Below are 20,693 nucleotides of genomic sequence, written 5' to 3'. Positions count from 1 at the left end.
CAGCCATCTCTGCTGAAGGTTTTGATCTATGAAAGTCTACAGAACACCTGGAGAACAGACACAACTATCAGACAATGCTTACCTGGCCCTGAAGCTGTCGCTGGAACCATGCCCAAGTTGTACTGTGGGTACGGGGGCCCTCTGGAATAGACTCCTGTTTGCAGACCAGCGCTGGCCTGGGGGGCGGCAGCATGATGAGGTGTCACGGACAACGCTGACACTGGCTGAGGCGCGAAGAGGGAAGGCACTGAAGGTTGAGGAGGTGCCGAAGGGGTAAGTGACTGATAGCTGGGCTGCAGTTACAAAACAAAGGACTTTGAAATGGCTAAAGGAGTCATATAGGACACATACATAGAACAGATGTACTTTCTATCCCTGTCACTTCTCAGGCAAGAGATGCTGCTGCTTCTGTTAGTGCTCTGGATGGACTGGATCAAAGGCCTGACTGCTACCTGGAGCACAAAGGACCTTCCTCAAACCATCACTGTGTTTGGCAGGAGAAGGCAAAGAGCACAAGTCTGGGTGCTTCCTTCTCTGCTGGCACAAGACTTGATGACCCTCTCTTCCTTTCCCACCACATAGCTTACTCTAGAAGCTGGGAAACACACTCTTCAGAGTATTCCCAGGCTTTCACAAGGATTTGCCCTCAGGAACCAACTTCCACATAGTCACTTCCTGGAAGCAAAACCAGAGGAAATAATGAAGAAATAATGAAGTAAAGGAAACTGGATGCAAAACTTCTTGAAAACAGTTTTCTTGAGCAAGGAACTGAGACGAAGCCATACTGCACTAATTCTACTGACATCTGAGGGTGAGGTGGCACAGGAGAGTGAATGACAGCCCTCTTTTCCCTCAGTATGTAAGATCTCAGACTCCATTAGAAGTTGCAGTGGATCACTGCACTTGTAGCAGTCTCCCTCAGTGACTAGATGTGGGTCAGGACTTTGCGAAAAGAAGCCATACAACCCACTTGTGCATTATCAAAGAGCTTGTGTTTGCTTCAGGGAAGAATATCACTGATGAGATCCTCAACGCCTGCAGTCTGCACCATCTCATATTACTTCACATGCCTTCGCCAACCCAGCAGCCTTCCTCCCTCTCCCCAAGCCATGAGCACTTGAATTTAAGGCCTACCTTCTCTGGATGTTTGGGACCTGTTTTGCGGGCCACTCCTTCAGGGGTGGAACCCCTCTTGGCTGCTGGAGATGTTTGTTTAATGACACCTACATTGACACGAGTGTAGGGGAAAGGGGGTGGCTGCTGATCACCCACGTTCCCTCCTTGAGCGTGGAAGAGACGGTCTCGGAGCTGTTCGATCAGGAGCTAAAACAAACTATGCGTTAGGAAAAGTGCCTTTAGAGCCTCAAATGGAAGCTACTGGGGTGGTATTCAAAGCAGACCCTGATCCAAAGCACCGAGCATCAGCCTGCAAAGCTAGCCATTTCTACAGTAACCACCAGGAAAACAAAAAACCTGCAAGTGACAAATTCTGGGACTTATTCCCTCACAGATGAGGTCTCCCTGATCCTTCTCACAATCTTTAGGGTGTTCTCTCCCCAACCCCCACTCTCATTTGACCACTGGACAGATTTGCTTCAAACTACAAGCTGGCCTCCCCATTCCCTTTTACCACCTAGTATCAGAAATAGACACAGCTTCCCCGGAAAGCTACTTCCCAAGAGTGCTCTCCAGGAACCTTATTACATTTTTTTTTAGTTTCCTTCCTTTTCCCCAAATCAAAGGCACTACAAAGAAACAAACAAACGATGTCAAATGCCATGGTCTTAGACAAAAAAAAACGAACCTCTGCTCTCAAGTTACCATAATGAAGGTAAAACCCTAAGTCCTGATGCAAGCCAAAACCCAAAGCTCTCTTGTGGAAAGTATCATTTTTCCCCTTAGAGTAACCTTTCACACAACAACCTGTTTCTCACTTACCTCTTTAGAGCTGTTGGGTAGGTAATCCATTGCGGCTGCCAAGCATCCTTGTGATGCCAGGAGACTGGCATACTGGGTGATTCGCTCTGCCAATACAGGTCCTGGCGCTGGTCCTGCTGTGCCTCGGAGCATCTCAATGGACCTGCTCAGCACCATCACCTTCTCCACGAGATCCTGAACAGGCAGGGGGAGGGGGAGAAATGGACCATTCAGAATCTGGTTTGCTTTACTGGCCCATTTCACACTGAGACAATGCCAGATGGCTCTTCCCTTTCAGCTGAAATCAGGTCCAACATGAACAGAAATTACTCCGTTTGGCACCAGACATTACCACTGATGACCATTTCTTCAGGTGCACTTTATGGAGAAAAACAGTATCCAGAACACAAATCCTGACACAGCTACTTTTACAGTAAGGGAAAAAAGAAAATCAGAAACCACAAGGAAGTTCCAATCAGCTGTGATCTTTTTACTGAGAAATTATTCCTGTAACTCTAGGAGTTATGAGATATCAGCTTGGAAGAGAAAGGATTAAAACCATACCAGAAGAAATTCACTAGAAAAAACTACTACTGCTGACAAACAGACGAGAATGTTTTCAGTTATTCAAAGCTCCTCCAACTCCTGGAAATCAAAGTAATGGTTGTATCTATACAACGATATATGCATTGCTGGCTGATGACTGGGAGGAGCCAGCTACTTCTTTTGGAAGCCAGCTACTCCGCACTTGATGTGATGATGCAAACAGATTAGGGTTACCAGACTGGCCTAGAGAGAAGTCAAACCAACATCATAGCACCTGTACCTGCAGGGCAAGGGGTGACGAAGTCTCATGGTTTTTTACCCAGCATTCCACCAACCTCTCCACATTTCCTGATGAGATATAGCAGAGGCAGGCATCATTGGACAGGGCTGCATCTCCCTCTGACTCTAGGCGGGCACCCAGCATGTCTACAAAGGAAGAAACACAGCCAACATTTAACACTTAGTTTTTGAAGAGCTCATAAACACCAAGGCTCCTCTCTTACTCTGGCTTGGCATGAAAAGATGTTGCCAGCTTTTGATCTGAACCTAATTCTGGGTTAACAAAGAAAAATTGGCATCATTAAGGAATACCAAAGTCAATTGGTTTGAAAAGAGAAGTCATTTCTTATACATCTATCAATTGCTGTATATCTGAGCTATAAAAGGGAAAACCCTTAAAAATAACAGATTAAATTAGCAAAATCTCCAATGCTCTTTTTCCAGTAAGGTGTGGATATCTCCCAGCAACAGTTGTGTCCAGTATCAGAGACCATAAGTAATCTGGTAGTTATCAATGTTCAGCAAAAGCTAGGAGATAAGCGTGACCTGCAGCTATCTCACTATCGCCACTGCCAGGGCAACTTTCCTGCCCTATACTTTGGTCTGTACTAGATGGCCTGTTTTCTTGCATTTCAAGTTATGTCACCTTACTCATATGAAGTGCTGGCACTTCTCCAACAGAGCTTAGCCATTCCTGTCAGCCAGGTGCTAGTTGCCAGCTAAGTAACATTTCTTCAGGTTCAGTCACTAGATTGCCCCTTAACTTTACCTTATCAGAACAACCCGCTGCTGAGCATGTTTGGCTTTTAACAGGCTTGAGAAAACTACTGAAGCTGTCAGTCATTAACCCATCTCTGAGCTTAAAGGGGAGGGGAACCTGCTGGACAGAAAAACCCCTTCCAGATGGAGTGAAGCCACCTGACCTTCTACTGTCAAGGAAATCCCTGTCTCTGCAGAATAAAATAATAAATATGACGCTCTTAGTAACTCAGCCTGTTGCCTGTTCTGTTTTTTTTTCCAAGTTATGGATTGAGGTGACAGGAAATACCAGCACGTATCATTTTAAACCCTAACTGTCAGCTACAGTGTACATAATTCATTCTTCTAACTTAACAGTCCACACTTAAGACTTCCAGCTAGCTGTAATGAGTAAGAAGTGCTTTCCTTCCTCAAATGTGTCTGCTTCTTAGGGTAAGCAGTCCAGAAACGCCCTCCCCTAAGGAATATCTTATCAAAAGATAGCAACACTGCATACCACAGAGCTGGGTATAGTCCTCATGCTTTGCGTATGTTAACAAGATGGCCAGTGCCTCCTTCCAGCTCTGTAGATCACACGTGCAAACGATATCTTGCCACTTCTGCTGCACAACGGAGGACAGCAGCTGTGAGGAAAAAAGAAGGCCTGTCAGTGACTGAAAACTAAGATATACTGACTGCTCAAACAAGTGTATTCACAGGGACAGCTCACTTCCAGACACACTTCCCAGTATGCAGCAACCACCTCACTGCACATTAAGTTCCACCAATCCCAGCACTCCAGTGTTAACAGAAATTGATACCTGATGCCTCCAAAGAAAGAGAAAAGCCCAACAAAGCACGAAGATGAAAGCATTCACACTAGGCAAGACTAAAGATCTGCATGCCCTGTTTCAGAGCAGCTAGTACTGATGATTGGGAATACAGTGCTGGACTTTGGCAACCCTTGTTATGCCTTTTCCAATCCCATTAGGCTATTAATAAGCCAGGACTCTCCTAGCTGGGCTAGGGGAGCAAAGGGGAAATACGCTCAACAGGTTACAGGCATGGGGAGCTGAGGCAGAAACTGGTAAATGAAAAGAAAGGAACAGAGAACAGACGTTCTAGGTGGGTAACAAGACAATGTCATAAAACTATCGAGAGATCAGAGTAAATGTCTAGCCAAGAGGAGATAAACAGATTCTGCTGACATTCCACTTCTTGCCAAAGCATTTCCATATATATTCAGACAAACATCTGCCATGGTATTACACACCTTCCCCTGCTCAGTGGGTAAACAAAACTGTCACTAACCAGGGAGAGTTTTGTCTTCCGCTTGGCAAAGTAGCGCTTCTGGGTCTCCTTTAGGAGATTCTCCCCACCAGCTATAGCTAAGACGATGGCGTCAGCAAAGCGCTCTGCCCGCATGCACAGCTCCACCGCACCCTCAAAGTTCCCCAACAAAAGAGCTTGGCTGATGAGTCCATCTGTATCTACAGAGGTGAGAAAGCAGAGTCAACCCACAGGGGCACCATCCAGATGCATTGATCATGCATTTTAAAGAGCAGACAGTAAAAAACAATAAAACATATGGAAGTCCAGCTAAAGGAAGATCTGGAAACACAAATCAGGTTTTGCAGTTAAACAAACAAACAGACCCACCGACTTGACAGTAACTCTTCCATCATCTAGACAATTCTCTTCCACTTTTAACAGGTCTCTTATCTGTGAAAAGTATTTTTTTGCACAATGCTGAGAGATGTTGCATGACAGTAGGGTGCATCATGTGTTTTAAAGGTATCCATCTGCTGGAGTGGACCAAATTCTTCCTGGTCCCTAGAGAATTTTGTGGTTTACCCTCCTCCCATTATCTAAAGACAGCAGAAAAAAAACCTTCATATAGTATACCTTCTGTGACAGGAATCTCCAATGCGCTCATATTCTGTGGGATGAGGTTGTCAAAAAAGGCTGAAGAGGAGGAAACAGCAGCTACATCATCACTGGTATTTATCAAAAGCTGTGCAAAAAGTGCAAGAGGTTACTTTATTCATTGAACACAGATTCTGCCCAAAACAGTTTAACGGTTTACAGGGTGGGGTGGGGCTGCTCTTCATTTGGTTGACAATGCTCATATAAATCTGATTTCAATTTGGAAATCCTTCATGCCTCCTGTCAATGCACTACCAACATGCACAGTTTCACCGAGGTAGCAACAAGAGAAATGTGGCTATTGACAAAGCTTAGGAGACTTGATAGTGTAAGACAAGCAATGACAACAGTATTGCTGGCCAGCATTCGTCTACTCAACTGCCAGCAAGCTGTACAATTTTGCATGGAGCAGGGACAAGCCCAACAAGGGATACCTGTAATTAATAGGCAGGATCACAGACATGCTTGGTGCTTGATGGGAATGCATGATACAAGTGTTACTACTAGAATACTTCAACAAGTGTTTAAGGCTTGTGAAGATTACTAATTTGAGAATAGCAGCTTTAGATTCCTTAGAAGAACAAAATTACAGAAGATGCTGAACCAGGCCTCGGAAGGCATGTGAAGCTGGACATCCCGAAATCATGAAAATACATTTCAAAGGATAGAGGTGAAAAGGAAAGAAATGCAAAAGAAATACCACAGCGGAAGCTTCACAGAGGAAATCCAGAACTGTAGCATGAAGTTAAGCTGGGCTGAGGCTAAGTCTATCACTGAAGAAATCAGCACTGGTGAAGCAAGCCTTCTTGCAGGGTTAACAGCCGGGAGTCCGTCTTCATCATTCGCTGATTTGTTTTAAAGCCAGAAGGGACCACTATGATCGCTTAGTCTGACCCTGTGAGGGTCAGACAGGCCTGTGAACTGCCCTCTGCGATTCCTGCATTGAGCCCAACAACTTGTGGTTGGAATTAAACCTTCCTGTTCATTCTGCCCTCCGCTGCTCTCCAAGACTGGCAAGATGTACAGGACATACCTGATCTGACTGTGCAGTGTTTGCCTCATCGGCCTCAGGAAGGGGCTGTTTATCTGGGATCCCATTGCTCAAACATGAGGCGATCTAGAAAAGTAACAGACATTCACTGGGTGAAGCCCCTGTTAACATTAAATGCATGAGTAGCAAAGCCACCAAGTGACTGACAAGTCCCAGACAACTCCCCTGGCTCTTTCACCTGTTTGAAAAGTTCCACCTCTCCCTATTCCTCGCTGGCCACCCAGCAGAGGTCATTTATCCTTTTCAGAGCATTGCCCGTGGTGCTGCAAGAGTCACCCCCTGCAGTTCCAACAGCACTATGCCAGACTGCCTTCATTTGTCATCTTCTTTCTGGCTGAGGAACTCTGAGATGCAGAGAGCTGAATACTAGAAGCAGCTCTCACAACTGTGCTGCTGTTATATGCTCCTTTGAGCACCAGTGACTGGCAGTAAGATAACAGGGCTCAAGATCCCTTTGGTCTGATCCAGTGAAGCTACTGTTATACTCTTACAAGTTCCCACATTCACTTTTTAATGGGGACTTCAGGTGCCCCTCAGCTGAAATTTCATACATTTTGGTTCTTTGTGTGCTGCGAGAGCACTCACTCAGTTCCAGCAGTGACCCTACAACCTTCCTGCAGCAGCTTTAGTCCTGTAAAGGTTTCTCTGTATTGAAAGACTCCCTTACCTTTTTTTGCAGATCCTCTTTACTGTAGCCCAGCAGCTTGAGGAGTTTAGTCCTGGATTCCTGCTCCAGGTTCACCTGAGTCACAAAGGACAAAGAAAAAGGCAAGGAAAATGTGTAAAATCCGAGACGTCTACACACTGCCAATGGCTGGCTACTTCTAGCAGCAAAGTCTATAGCTCAGCTTATAAATAAAGAACTCAACTATGACAAGTACACCCAGTGAATACCATAAGTCTATAGAATTTAAGGTGATAAAAAGGGTGAAATTCAAGTTCTATCATATAGTTACAGTTAGGTGCAACCAAGAGTCAGGGCTTCATATAGTTACAGTTAGTTGCAACCAAGAGTCAGGGCTATGCCTTTGTGCATATTTAGTACACTTGGTCATTAATTCTCTGGATGGTCCAGGATTTGCTAGGCTAATCTCTGTGCAGAGTCAATGGACTGATCTGACTCTTGATGAAACTGAGTGGTTGCCTGAACTGCTAGCTGGCTTCACACAAAAAAATGTAGTTAACTAGTTGTTACAGAAGGTCTCTGGATGGGGATTTCAGACAGTCCCAGAGTTGCCCACAAGCTGTACACAGCCTGCTTCATATACACTACTTGTATGCTTTAATGAGTGATTAATGTCTTGCAAGGAGAACCTGGCTGTTTCATTAAGTCTTCCAGGCAGTTCCTACTATAGAACTGAACAATCTGCACATAGATAAGACACTTGTAAACAGTTGGTAGAAACTGTTCCTGCAGATGCAGGAATGTTCACACAGGACATCACGCATCTTTTGTACAGAATTAAGGCGTTTTGTTTGTAGTTTAAGAAAATTAATAGCAGTGGGTCTTGCCTGTCCTGGAATTGTCTCATAGGACCACGGGCATTCCGAATTATAAGAATTCGGCAGAATGACGGTTTGAGGTATCTCATCCAATGCTGATGAGGACATTGTTGGAAAGACCCTTGCGACAAAGACTCTTGTTACCACCTAAACAGCAACTGCCCCCCCTGTTCAAGAGCCCAGATTCTCCATCCAAATGTTATGCTATGGAAAAGATCACAGTATTTCCACAAAGACAAGCAGGCTGCCTGTGAGTGTCTATAAAAAAAACTACCAAGGATAAGCCCAGCCTCTCTAGAAAGAGAGGCTCTCCTCACCACCAAACTCTTTCATAAGTAAGAAATTGCCAATGAAACCATCATCCTATGTAGTGCTACAGGCAGTCCTCATGCTGCCACAGATCTTTGCCTCATTACTGGGGAATATCATTACCCATCTGGACTTTGCCTTGAGAAATAGTAATGGTAGAACCCCACGGGTAGTAGATATAACTCGGACTTGGGTCGAGACGAGAAAATTCTGTTTAGCATCTTGACAGGAAGCCCAAACCAATCCACTGAAAAGACCATTCCTATGGGAAAATAATGCAACCTACAAAACCTCAACTGCCAAAATTTCTTTTAGACAAGTAATTAACTAGCCAATTCAGTTTGATTTTATATCTTAAAGAACAGGAATATAAAAGACTAGAGAGGAGCATAACCAGCAAATTTCACTGAAGGAATGTGGAAGAAATAACCTCTGTGCTCCACCCACAGTCATTCTACCTTCAAGAAGTTCCATAGGTTCTCATCAAACTGCAACTTGGCTGTCTGGATCTTGCCCTTGCAGTAATCAAGGAGATTTCCTGACTGCAGAGCCATCTGCAGTTCTCTGGATCGGAGCAGGAATTCAGTTTCAGTAGTGACTTGACTGATGAAAACCTGGTGTGGGTAAGTCTGCTGCATTTGCTGCCCAGGAGCTTTGGTAAGACCAAAGGTAATCAGTTTTCCTCCAAACTGAGAAAGAAAAAGAGACAAAGTAAATATTTTTATAAAAAAGGTAAAAACACCTCTCTTAGCTCTTCATTTAGCAAGGCAGACTCAAACTCCAGCTGTGATCACAAGGAACCCAAAGTTTCACTTGCATAGATAGCAGGAACACAGAGGGAGTTCCCATCAGAAGCCCTTCAAGCTGAAGAAGCCGTAGTTCCCACTGATAATGAAGACACTTGTGTATGTGCTGTCAGGCACAGCCAATTACAAATGCCAGAAAGGCGGAGGAAAAAGTACAATTTGGAACTGTTTGTTCTTTTCTGACATGGAGAGGCAGGCTGCAACGATGAAAGCCATCATGCAAATAGCATGTACTAGACGGACAGAAAACAAGTAAAGACAGGCTAAAAGAAAAATCCAGAGTTTTGATCTAAGAGGAGAGAGGGGAAGAAAATTAAATACTTGGATAGAGAGGAGAAAGACAGGAGAATGGAAATGTATGCCACAGCCTATAAGGACAGTATGAGTCTTTCTTAGCTCTGTTAACTCCTTCTTATAACCTCGCATTCTCTGCTACAGGACTCTTTCATGTTGGAAATGTACCTGAATGTTGAGCAAAAAAGCTCCCCTATATGGGAAACCACACAGTGCCTTAAACAGGCACTAAAACAACTAGCAGCAGGAAGATCACAAGTTTTCACAGAGAAAGAAAGGGACTGCATTACTAGAAGACACAGTCTATTGCATTTTCAGCTAAGTATGTTCTATTCACTTACTGCAAATGAAACGCCCACAGGTCTGCGAATCCACTTTGGTGGCTTTTTTAATGGTGGAATCAAAGTGGTCTGAGCTACTTGCTCAGGCACCTGCAAAGGAGGAAGGATCTGTCCTGTGCCAAAGGGATCCAGGTTGTTGAAGGAGGAGGAGATCTAGAATCAGATGGAGAAAGCGATAAGATACAATTCAATTCTGGTCTGTATGGAGCAAGTACAAAAAAATACTGCTAATAGTTACGCACCATGCTGATGAAGAAAGAGACTATTACAGCATCTCTTCCTGAAGTATTACCAAGTCCAATGTAAGATAAACGGAATTTCTAAACAGTCCTAGAAATGATTTCTCAAGAAAACTTCACCTTGAGAGACTTTCAAGCAAGTTTCCTTAGCAAGGCAAAAAATCCCTAACAAATACTGCTTGGCTTAGCACTCAACTCATAAAAACAGGAATTACAAAATGACTTGTTTTATGCAAGACAGTGACAAAATATGGTCAAAAGTTGTCAACTTATTTCTTGTATTGCTCATAAAGGAATGCTGACTCCTTTTCTGTTGCTTGAATCTTTCAAATTAGTTAGTTTTAAGGACTGTCTCAAGCTTTTATAGGACTTTAGTGAGGGTGGTGAAATAACCTCTTCAGACTTTATTGCCTAGACAAGAGTATGTCAGAAGTAGCCTCTGATCTGGATTTCTGATGTTTAGGGAGTTGGTGAGCATATATACAATGCTGTTCACAAGCATTCTTTATTTTTAACATCATTGGCATAGATTTGGTGTTAGCCAAGGATAACCCTGTTCAAGCTTGACAGGATCACATGGCATAGCTCCAAAAGACCTCTGACTCACATACCTGAAAGGAAGCAACACAAGGCTGGGCTAGCTAAGGTTGCCAAACAAAGGATCCCATGCAAGACCTACACGTTTTGTCTTTTAAGTCAAAACGTGAAACTAATTCCAAAGAAAAAGTATTTCCTGAGGGAACAGCCTAAACTTATAGATTAATCATCCTAAACCTTAAAACAAACAAGCCAACCACACCACAAAACTAACAAGGTACTAGTACCATCAACCTCCAGGTCTTCAGAGTTTCTGCCCTGATACCATGGAATCCAGAGGAAAAATACCACCTCTTAGTCATGAACTTCCAGCCTCCATAACTATCATAATCTCCTACTTTTGTTCATCTATGAGTTATGCTACCCACACTTCACAATTGGAGAATAGTAGGAAGTGTGATGCATGCACATGGAAAATGCACAGAAAGAAAGTTTGCCATGGGTTAAATAAATCCTTAATCTCCTACTGCTGTTGCTTTGTAAAGTATTCTTTGCTTCTTGCAAATCCTATGAAACTGAACTCAATCAGCTGTAAATGACTATATAAATAAAATTAATCCAGCTCATAGGTATTCTCTTAAAACCTGTATTGCAATGAATTTGTTGGCTGGGAGAGAGGGTGGGAATTGAAAGACTAGACACCAGATTAAAAATAAAATTTCAGGCTACTGATTTTTAATTCGTTCAGAGTTTGCCCATCAATTCAATGTCTAAATAACGGGTTTCAGTATCAAAACATTAACCTGCTCCATGTTATAGTTAATTGACTTAAGGAGAGTTGCTAACTGTGGCTTATAAGCCACTTTTAGAAATTCTCTTATGAACTAATAAAGAATAATGTTCTGTATTAATTCGTATCAATGTATTTAATTTTAACCTAGTGACAAGCTTGTTGCTCTAACAGTTGTGCTGCTTTATTTTTATTCTAGCAATAATAATCATTATATATATACATATATATAACATCAAAACTATATTTGATCTTTGTTTTCTTTACACACTAATGAATTTTACTAGACACACTGAGATACTTCTTTGTCAGAAGGCAACACAGTCCATTTGTGTCTAGGTGGGTATTAAATCCTCAAAACAGGCAGCTTCTGATTCCCGTACCATACAGCTATATGTCCCAGTGGACGTGACTGACTGCATTCCTTAAAAATCATACTGTTACAATGGTGTGCTTCTAATGCTCTCAGAAGTCAGGAGAGTAACTGCCAATCCCTCAAGACAAAATACATTCACGGGACTTTACCTTGTCAGCCTGTGTCTTCTGCTGAGCTTCTAAGCTCCCACCCATAACAGAATAAATGTTGATCCATCCATCAAAAGTGGCAGCAGAGAAGACTGAAGGATTCCTAGGACACCACTGGACATCAAAGCACCACTGACTCTGAATAGGTAACTCATAAACCATCTATCACAAAAAGAGAAGACAGAAGCACACAATATAAGAATAGCCCTCTGCTTTCCCCAAATTACTTGCCCACAACAAGCGTGTTAGACTTATTTACATACCACCATTGTATACAAGTCTTATATTTTAGCTTGAAGGATACATTTGCAACAGAGTTGTAATGCACAGAGCCCAAACAACAGAAGGCCCCAGAAAGCTGCTGAACAATAGGGTTCTAATTGTAGAGCAAAACTGACTTGTTACATTGGGATTTTGTTCTGCTTTCTTAGTACTACTGTATCAGAGTGCAACAGCATTGTCGCACCTGCTGTTAACCACGGGAGACACACCAGAAAACAATGCAAGAAAACCAGAAGCCAATAGGCAAGAAGGTGTCACGATCAAGAATGTGTAAACAGAAAGGATAGTCTAGAAGAACACATTTGACAGGGAAAATAAAAGCCTACAGAAAAGAAGTAGAATGAAAAAAGAGGGCTGTAATAGCTGCAGACAAACTATGAAGGATATTGCAGACAACAAGTCAAGCACTCAAAAATCTGAAGTTCAATTCATGGCCAGTCACAGACTTTTTGTCTGATTTGGGGCAACTCACTAACACAACCTTGACTTTGAGCCTCCAGTTTGTAAAACGAATAGATTTGCTTTATGCCTAACAGGCACAATGCTTTCCAGCACACAGAATCACTGCTTCATTCTGTGTGAGAACATGATCCGCTCTCTATTCCTAGGTATAAAATCTTGCGTTTACTTCTAATAAAACGTATGTATTTATTTTTAAGCAGTTTAACAAATAATCGTCCCCAAAAGAAAATCTCCTCCAAACCAAACCAACTATTCCCCCCAAATTACCAGATCAGCATTGTAAATGCCCTTTTGTTACTATTGAAAACTCTCCTAAGTCTTGTATCACTTGAAAATTTTCTAAACATTGGCACTAAGTCAAGAAAACCTCCTAAAAACAATAACTGCATAGATGCCCAACTTGAATTTGAACTCTGCAAATCTACATCAGCATGCATAAAGATAAACCAGCTGCAGTAAATTTGGCTTCTAAATTCTTCCTCTAAAATATAGTGAAAAGGCTTTAGTAAAAATCAGACATCAGGAACATTTCAGAGTCTGATTCTCTTCCAACCACTACACATTTGTACACAGTGAGCTTCAAATCCCCTGAAACCACAACAGCATTTCATGTCTTTTATAAAAATAGTTTAATTTATTTTCTTTTTTGTCTCCAAGGCAAAGGTGGTCAGCTAAGCAAATTGCCCCATAAGATGAATCCAGCCTGGGACTCACCGCTGGACTTTGCTCTGTATGGTAAGAGTACCTTTCCTGTGCTATCAAGATCAACACAGTGAAATTTGTTCAAAGTTCAAAATTCAGTTTTATACAGGAACTCGTAATTGAACAAGTAGGTGTGCAGAGAAATTTTTACATTGTCCCATTTAAAATGTTTAAAACCATTGTGATATTTAAGTATTTCAAAGATGGTAACTTTGAGATACGTGACTATGTAAGCAACTATATGTGAAAACACTGTACTACAAATAAAGTTTGCAGGCATTTTATATTGTTCTCCTCTCACTGACTCTAACAAATGATCCTCATTCTCATTCAAGTTTCCCTCCCCCACTACTTTTTTTTCAGTATTCTACGAGGAAGAGGAAGAAGAGATAAAAACATAGAGAACACTACATGGGTGAACACCGAGGGAGTAATTATAATTAGTTGAAACTAAGTTTATAGTTAAAGCTTTCTTCCTTGTACAACTTCTGCACGCAGATGTCAGAGGAAATCTCTGCTCATCCCTGTTGTTTTTAGTCTCACTTAGTCTCTCACAACATTCTCATTTTCTCCAGACAGAAAGAACGCAGAAGACATACTACAAAAATGATATTGACACTCCACATGGATACAAAAAAGGGACACACATGTAGCATAGCACATAGCTCTGTATGAAGCAGATAACGTGTACTTATAGCTGCTGTTATGTACCTCCCCTGTACTGGGGTTCCAGCACAAGATCCGGTTGTCTTTGGCACTGCTCAACAGCAATTCAGGGTCAGCCTGGCACCAAGAGACAGACAGAACTCCCCTAAAACAGATGAGAAAGAAAACAGATTTCATACCCTGCTCTCTCTCTCACCCTATCAACAAGAAGTGCTGGTACACACTCCTTTAAGTTCAGAACACTGGTTTTCATCCCAGCTAAAACCAGAGTCAACTGTGAAACAAAACAGCCTGAAATAAATAAATAATTGTAGTTCTCTAAATTCCAGTCTCCCAGATGTTGGCCTTTTAAAAATGGAGATCCTTGAAAATGCAACATGACAAGCTGGTCCTCACCTAGCGTGCCCTTCCAGCTGGCTCAGAGGAGAGGTAGCAAAACGTAAGTCCCATATTTGGATCACTGGCAAGCGGTCGTCCTCAGAGGAAAGGACTAGCTGGGTTGCAACTTCTGGGTGCCAGGCCATTCCTGAGCAATGCATCTAGGGACAAAAATAGCACAGAATGAAAATTCAGCAATGCAACCTTGCAACGATGCAAATGGCCCAGAGCCACATCATTTTGTAATTAACTTGCTTAGAATACTTGACATAAAGCAAGCATAGCAATGTCTTGCTGTGGAAAGCAAGTATTTCTACCTTCTCTACACAGCCAAAAAACTCTAACCATACAGAAGTTGAAGGACTCGTTCAAAGTTGATCTAGGAAGACAGTTAGGATTAAAACACAGGAGGCTTCTCATAAATGAGCTGTGAAGACAGAAATGTAAAACAAGGGTGCCCTGTACTTTAGGAATAGGTAAGGGTATTGTTTTTGCAATTCATTACGGAAAAAAAAAAAAAAAAGAGAGATGCTTTGATGCTGTAGCTCCAAGAAAACCAGTCACAACAGCTCCCACACTATGAGCACTTGATCTCAAGAGCCTGTGCCACTGCTTTGCATTTATGGTGGTGGCATGTCGTAAGCAAGTCAGAATGATGGTCTTCACTCACTCTGTTGCTGTGGTCACTGACTTTGATGATAGGCTCATTCTTCCTGAGGTCCCAAACCACGGCCTTGCCACTGGGGTGAGCAGAGGACAGGATATGCTGCACTTGCCGATTCCAGGACACCACGCTGATGTCTTCATGAGGCTGCCAAGATAGGAAAGGCCATAGTTCCATTATCCCTGTGTTGAGGAAAACACCGATCACAGGATTCTGACATTAGCTTGACTAATGTCAGGGATTTGAGAATATATAGATTCCTCTCTTCCATCACTGATCAAGCAACTGTAAATACTAGCAGCATGGTCCAGAATCACTAGGGAGCAGGCAAAGTTCTTTCCACAGAGAGTACAGTGGAAAATCAAATTCTGTGGGGGAATGTCACTCGGAAAAGCACCTTTGCATTTTGGGAGCAGCTGCTGGATTCTGTATTGGCCAAGTGTATCATAAATCATGGGTCCAATAAGTGTTCTTAAGTGTTCTTAATCCATCACACATGCCACAGCTGGATCACGAGATAAACTGGTCAGGTATTTGATTCAAATCCTCAAAGATCTTACCCATCCACACAATGTGCATTCTACTGCAACTTGCCAGCCTATCTTCCCTCCCCTTACAACTCTTTCCATATCCCAGAATGAAACCCATCATTCAGTTATGCTTCATCTTTCTCCTGACAAAAGTCAAGATCGTTCTCTCTTCAGGGTGTTTAGACCAGGATGACTCCACACACTCACACCTTTTGCTTTGCCTACTGATATATTAAAACTGCATGGGTATTGCCTGGAGGAAAACTCAATTTACCTGTGATTTAGCCCCTGGAGTCATAGGCACGCTGAAGTTATTCAAGTCCCAGATGAAAATTTCAGAATCATTGGCTCCAGAAGCCAAGAGGTTATTCTGCAGGAAAAACAGAAGCTCAGCTGAAACTCCTACTTACTGGGAAAGAGGACAGATTTCTTAAAAATAAATGTAAGTTTAAAAAAAACTCAAAGCTTCCAAAGTCAGATAAGACCTGCATTTCACAGCCAGTGCTAAGAAGATACTAACAGGATTATAAACCGAGCATGTTTCTGGCCTCCCATGTCTTCAGCTGTGCCATGGCAGAAACCTGTTTAAAATTTGTCTAGCAAGCTAGATTTGTCGTCAGCTAGTGTTACTCATCATGAAACTCTACCACAGGTTTGAAAGCCAGCCTCTGGCTATTTGAGCCTTTGCCCTGCACCCTGGCATCAAGAACATTCCTTTTGAGAAGGTACAGGCTTCCCGAAAGGGTCCGTGGACAAATTCTAATTTGCCTTTGTTTTACCATAAGAAATTGTGTTCTGTTCACTTCTTGCTTATTTTGTAGTCCCTTCAAGTGTGATCACAAACCCACTGAACTGGACACCAACTGAAGAAATAAACAAAGATGTTCTGATTTCAAACAGTTAATGGTCTAATGTATAACAGCATTACAAGTCGTGTTTTATGGTGAAGTAAGATGACTTGATCCAGGTCACAGGGGAATTCAGTGGCAAAGTTGTCAACAGAGCCCAAATCAGAGTTCTAAGTCAGTCTTGTGTCACAGCTACCATGCCTCTTTCAGGTTAAAAGCTGTGTATTCAGTTAATAAATCTCTATACACAAGAGGAATAGCTCATGGGGGTTAATTTGCATTTGTTTATAAGTACCTTTACGTTGCATACCTGAAAAGGGTTAAAGTCAAGAGCTCGAACAGGCCCTGAATGTTTCTCTGTCTGCCCAATTACAGGCTCGCTCTTCGAAGCCAAGATCCGATGTGCACTGTACATTGTCAGTACCCCATTATCGCCTCCGCCAATGATCACTCCAGAGGACTCTGGGGACCCATTTCCAAAGTTACCCCAGATCAGCTTATGGAACCTAAAGAAGAAGAAAATAAAGCTGGCACAGGCCACAATATTTGATGGAAGACTAGACATTCTGCATTACCAAACACCCAGCATGACTTGTGTAAAGCCAAAAATAGTCAGTCCTCGAAGACAGCGGTAAACTGATTCAAAAGATCACTTTACACCCTGAAAACATTCTTTCCCCTCCCCTCCCTTTTCTTGTACCAGAAAAGCCCTTTTCAGTTCCACTAATCGATATGTTAGTATGAGACTAACATGAGACTAACATGTTTGATACCTGTTTGAGGCAGGAAGTGTTCCTTTCTGCTTCATGTCCAGGGAGGGATCCCGGAAATCAACCTCAAATATTTCCAAGGTAGCATTTGTACTGAAGGATGCATCCAGTTGCTGGGCAGATGTTCCTAGCAGAAGTACAAGGGTAATACTTAGAATTGGGCACTGTTTTCAAGAGCACAAGACATAAATAGAGCAAGGCACTGGTAACCAACCTACCCTTGAGAGTCAACACAACATTGATACTGTGCCCATTCAGAGACAGTATATGGATGAATACCTCAGAATCAGGAACCAACTATTATGACAAAGGCTTTGAAAGAAATTAGAACGTCAAGAAATTCTGGGCACCAGGGTCGCTGCTGTGCAAACACCTTCCCCTCTTGGGATAGATATAATTCCTGTACATTACCCACACAGCCCAATCTTCTGATATTAAGCCTTTACCTAAATTACAAATACAGCTGCACCATGAAGCCCAGAAACAATTATGATCCCAAATACTTCTGTATACTGTTCCCTCAACCTTGAGCCGAGGTCATGATCATAACTTCTAAACCTAGTCTATGCCAAAAGTTCCTCAACCACAGCCAACCAAACATTCCTTGATGACCCACAGAGATCTGGCAGCCAAATAGTGATGGCTTCCTTCCTTCTCCCTAGCTTACAGAATAAAAGCTAAAAATAGACCTAACGTTGCCTAATGGAACACTGCCATGCAAATAGTCACCCAGCTGCCACAGGGATGCTTTGCAACTGGCTATGGCAGGGGAAGTGCCCAAGAGACTATAAAAAAGCAGTACAAATAATGAAACAATGCAGCCTCTGATCTAAAGCAGTTCGAAGCCAAGGCATTTGGTCCAACCAAAACTGTGGCCTTACTAGAGAAACACAAAATAGCCTATCTACCCCAAAAGTGGTAATGTTGTTTTTAAGGCCACAGCTGAACTTTAGTCACTTTTTTGACAGTCACTCCCTCCCCAAAAAAAAACAAAAAAAACCCCGAACAATATGGCAGCCCTGCACAACCCAGACAAGAGACAGGCCTGATTACTTCTTGTGCTGGGTAGACAACTCAAGCTGACAGTTCCACATGAGCACTAAATTCACCTACTGCCATCTCAGTGAACAGGCTGACTTCATGTTTCAGGAAATAATCCGATTATAAAAGTAGCGAATAATGATTAATACAAAAAAAATGGAAATTAAAGGTTTTGAAAATGTTGAAAATTGAATGTAAATCAAAACAGGCAATATTAGGAAGAAGAAAAATTTATTCTTTGGCTGCCAAGCTACACGATGATCACTGAAAACCATCAAAGTGAAAGTAAGCTGAAATGAATATGATAAGAGTGAACTTTGTGACATTCCAAGTAACCTTGTTTTATTTTTTACAGCAAGCAGGTATTGGAGGTCATACAAACTTAAATAGAAATTAAATTAAAAAAACACTTGTATTCACCCTTTGAAAAATCACAGCCCTTTAAGTTGTCAAAGCTAGGCATGAAAGTAATCCTCTGGAGGTCACAAAAAAAAAAAAACAGAAAACACTGTAATGTTTTCAGCATGTTGCTTGTAAGCTTTCCAGAGGTTATTAAAGTGGGAATTGTTGAAAGTTAAAGCCAATACAACTGTACATAACAGTCTCTCTGTGAGTCGTACTTTAATTTTATTGAATTGTGAAAAACTTTACCTGTTGCTAGATAAATGGGGTGGTTGTTTGCTGGACTCCATGCCTGGACAGCTGTTCGCTCAATCTCCTTTAGCTTCATTTTCTAGGCTCTGGAAGTAATTCCACATAGCAGTTAGCCAACATGAAAATAATCATACCAGTAACAAAATATCCCCCTTACTATTGTACCAAAAGAACAAATTGTTCTCAGAGAGACGTTACTTACTACTTCCTGAGTTGGTGAACACAGTTTTACAGGGATGAATTTGGGTATTTCAGAAATCATGAAAAAAACAAAAACACAATACAACAATCCAGCTATCTGATCCCTGATTTTCTTTCCTACATAGCTCTTTTTCATATACCCCAGTTACATGCAAATTTCAGTTAAAGGAAAGGGATCTAAATTAAACAACATACTCAAGTCTTCAGTCCAGGCTGGTTTAAATCAGCTGCAGAAATTCAGTTAAATGTATTTGCAAAGCACTAGTTGCCCCCTCTGAACAAGCGATGTCAGTGTACGCATATGAAAAAATTGAGCCGAAGGAATCTCAGGACAGGCTAAATTCCAAGCAGCAAAGTGATGTGGCAACAGAAAACAAAGTGCAATGCTATCATGTGCCAATTCAGTTAACGTACTTTGTTCTCGCTCCTCTGAGCAGCCAAAGGAAAAAATCATTTGCCTTTCTGCTTCACTTTGTAAATGACAGGTGAAGGTGAGAGGATGTGATCCATAAGTTAACCATTGGGTTTCAAGCCCAGCTCTGACAATAACTCTTTTTATCGACTCTGGATAGATCAACTAACACCTGTAAAACAGCAACACAACTTCCCCATGTCACCAAAGAGAGACTAGTTAGGCAATAATTTGGCAGGATAACTGAAAGACAAACATAAACAGTACACAGCCAGGAGGCTGCAACACACTGAATATAAATACAAACAAATTGTTGGTCCATGTAGGATCCCCTTCTACATGAAAAGAAAGCACCCAGCACCACTCAATCCCAGGCTATGTCTGTCCCAGGCCTTTTAGGCATGTCAGTGACATAAATAATGAGTGGAGATATCATTCACAAGCTAGCAGCATCACTCTTGTGAGCAGTTCCTAAACCTTTCGAGCTTAGCTGCAGTACAATTTTTAATTCTAGCTAAGCAAAGCTGCTAACTATGCACTCGGATGATACCGATGATATCATGCTGAATAATATATGACTGGAAGCAGGCAGCACAGCAAAACACTCTGCATCTCACCAGCTTGCTGGGATTAACCTCTCCTGGATATTTGGCGCTGTTTGCATTAGCCAGGCTGGCAGTTAAACCACAGCCTGCGTTCACATGCTCCCTCTGTCCAGATGCAGGCTACAACTGCCAGTGATCGAGAGTTTGGCCTTACTTAGACCAAAACACGGCTGTTTATTCCTAGCCAAGTTCACAGAGGTAGCTTGCTGTGGCCAGCACATTGCCTGGCCAAACCATATTAAAAAACAGTTTTGAAAAAGTCTTCCATCATCTTGCGGCTTGTATGAAGCTACAGTCTCCAATTACCAGAAGCCCACCCACGGGGAAATCCAGTCAGCATTGCTTCTTGGACTTGGACCTCCTGCCTAGTAACTCCACACCCTATTTAGGGTTTCTTCTCTACCACCAATCAGAAGATAAGGGCACACTCTCTCTCCCCCATGTACTGTCAGGACATGCTGTTTAATTAGAATTTGATGTTTTCTAGCATTAGCCTACAGCAGTGTCTCCAAAAGCTCAAAGTACCTGCTGTTCTCACATTAACCTTATCCCAGCTTAGCTGAGGCCCAGATGAAGCTGGACAGAACTCTTGCACAATAAAACAAGTGCAACTATTTCCTCTTGCAGCCCAGGAACAAAGGTGGAAAGCCACATCCTCCTCATCACCATAACAGACC

At 42.2% G+C, this 20,693-nt stretch overlaps 1 protein-coding gene across 4 annotated transcripts in view; it reads right to left on the bottom strand.

Moving 5' to 3' along the window:
• The window catches only part of SEC31B (SEC31 homolog B, COPII coat complex component), a 33,072-nt gene that overhangs the window by 10,233 nt on the left and 2,146 nt on the right, over nt 1–20,693 (bottom strand). For all 4 annotated transcript variants that reach the window (XM_083844711.1, XM_083844713.1, XM_083844714.1 and 1 more), the window contains 19 exons: nt 18,796–18,884; nt 17,107–17,230; nt 16,644–16,839; nt 15,760–15,855; nt 14,962–15,102; nt 14,310–14,452; nt 13,959–14,058; nt 11,802–11,963; nt 9,711–9,863; nt 8,728–8,958; nt 7,125–7,199; nt 6,440–6,523; nt 5,386–5,494; nt 4,792–4,970; nt 3,998–4,124; nt 2,744–2,889; nt 1,939–2,112; nt 1,135–1,323; nt 83–293 (listed from right to left, as the gene is read on the bottom strand). In XM_083844711.1, coding sequence (XP_083700837.1) covers nt 83–293; nt 1,135–1,323; nt 1,939–2,112; nt 2,744–2,889; nt 3,998–4,124; nt 4,792–4,970; nt 5,386–5,494; nt 6,440–6,523; nt 7,125–7,199; nt 8,728–8,958; nt 9,711–9,863; nt 11,802–11,963; nt 13,959–14,058; nt 14,310–14,452; nt 14,962–15,102; nt 15,760–15,855; nt 16,644–16,839; nt 17,107–17,230; nt 18,796–18,874 — 2,719 coding nt within the window. In that variant the 5' untranslated portion in view covers nt 18,875–18,884. The remainder of the gene's footprint in view (nt 1–82; nt 294–1,134; nt 1,324–1,938; nt 2,113–2,743; nt 2,890–3,997; nt 4,125–4,791; nt 4,971–5,385; nt 5,495–6,439; nt 6,524–7,124; nt 7,200–8,727; nt 8,959–9,710; nt 9,864–11,801; nt 11,964–13,958; nt 14,059–14,309; nt 14,453–14,961; nt 15,103–15,759; nt 15,856–16,643; nt 16,840–17,106; nt 17,231–18,795; nt 18,885–20,693) is intronic.

Source organism: Anser anser (genome assembly GCF_964211835.1).
Source record: "Anser anser genome assembly, chromosome: 7".
Classification (NCBI taxonomy): domain Eukaryota; kingdom Metazoa; phylum Chordata; class Aves; order Anseriformes; family Anatidae; genus Anser; species Anser anser.
Note: the sequence above shows the minus strand (reverse complement) of the source record. Positions and strands in the feature narration are given on the sequence as shown.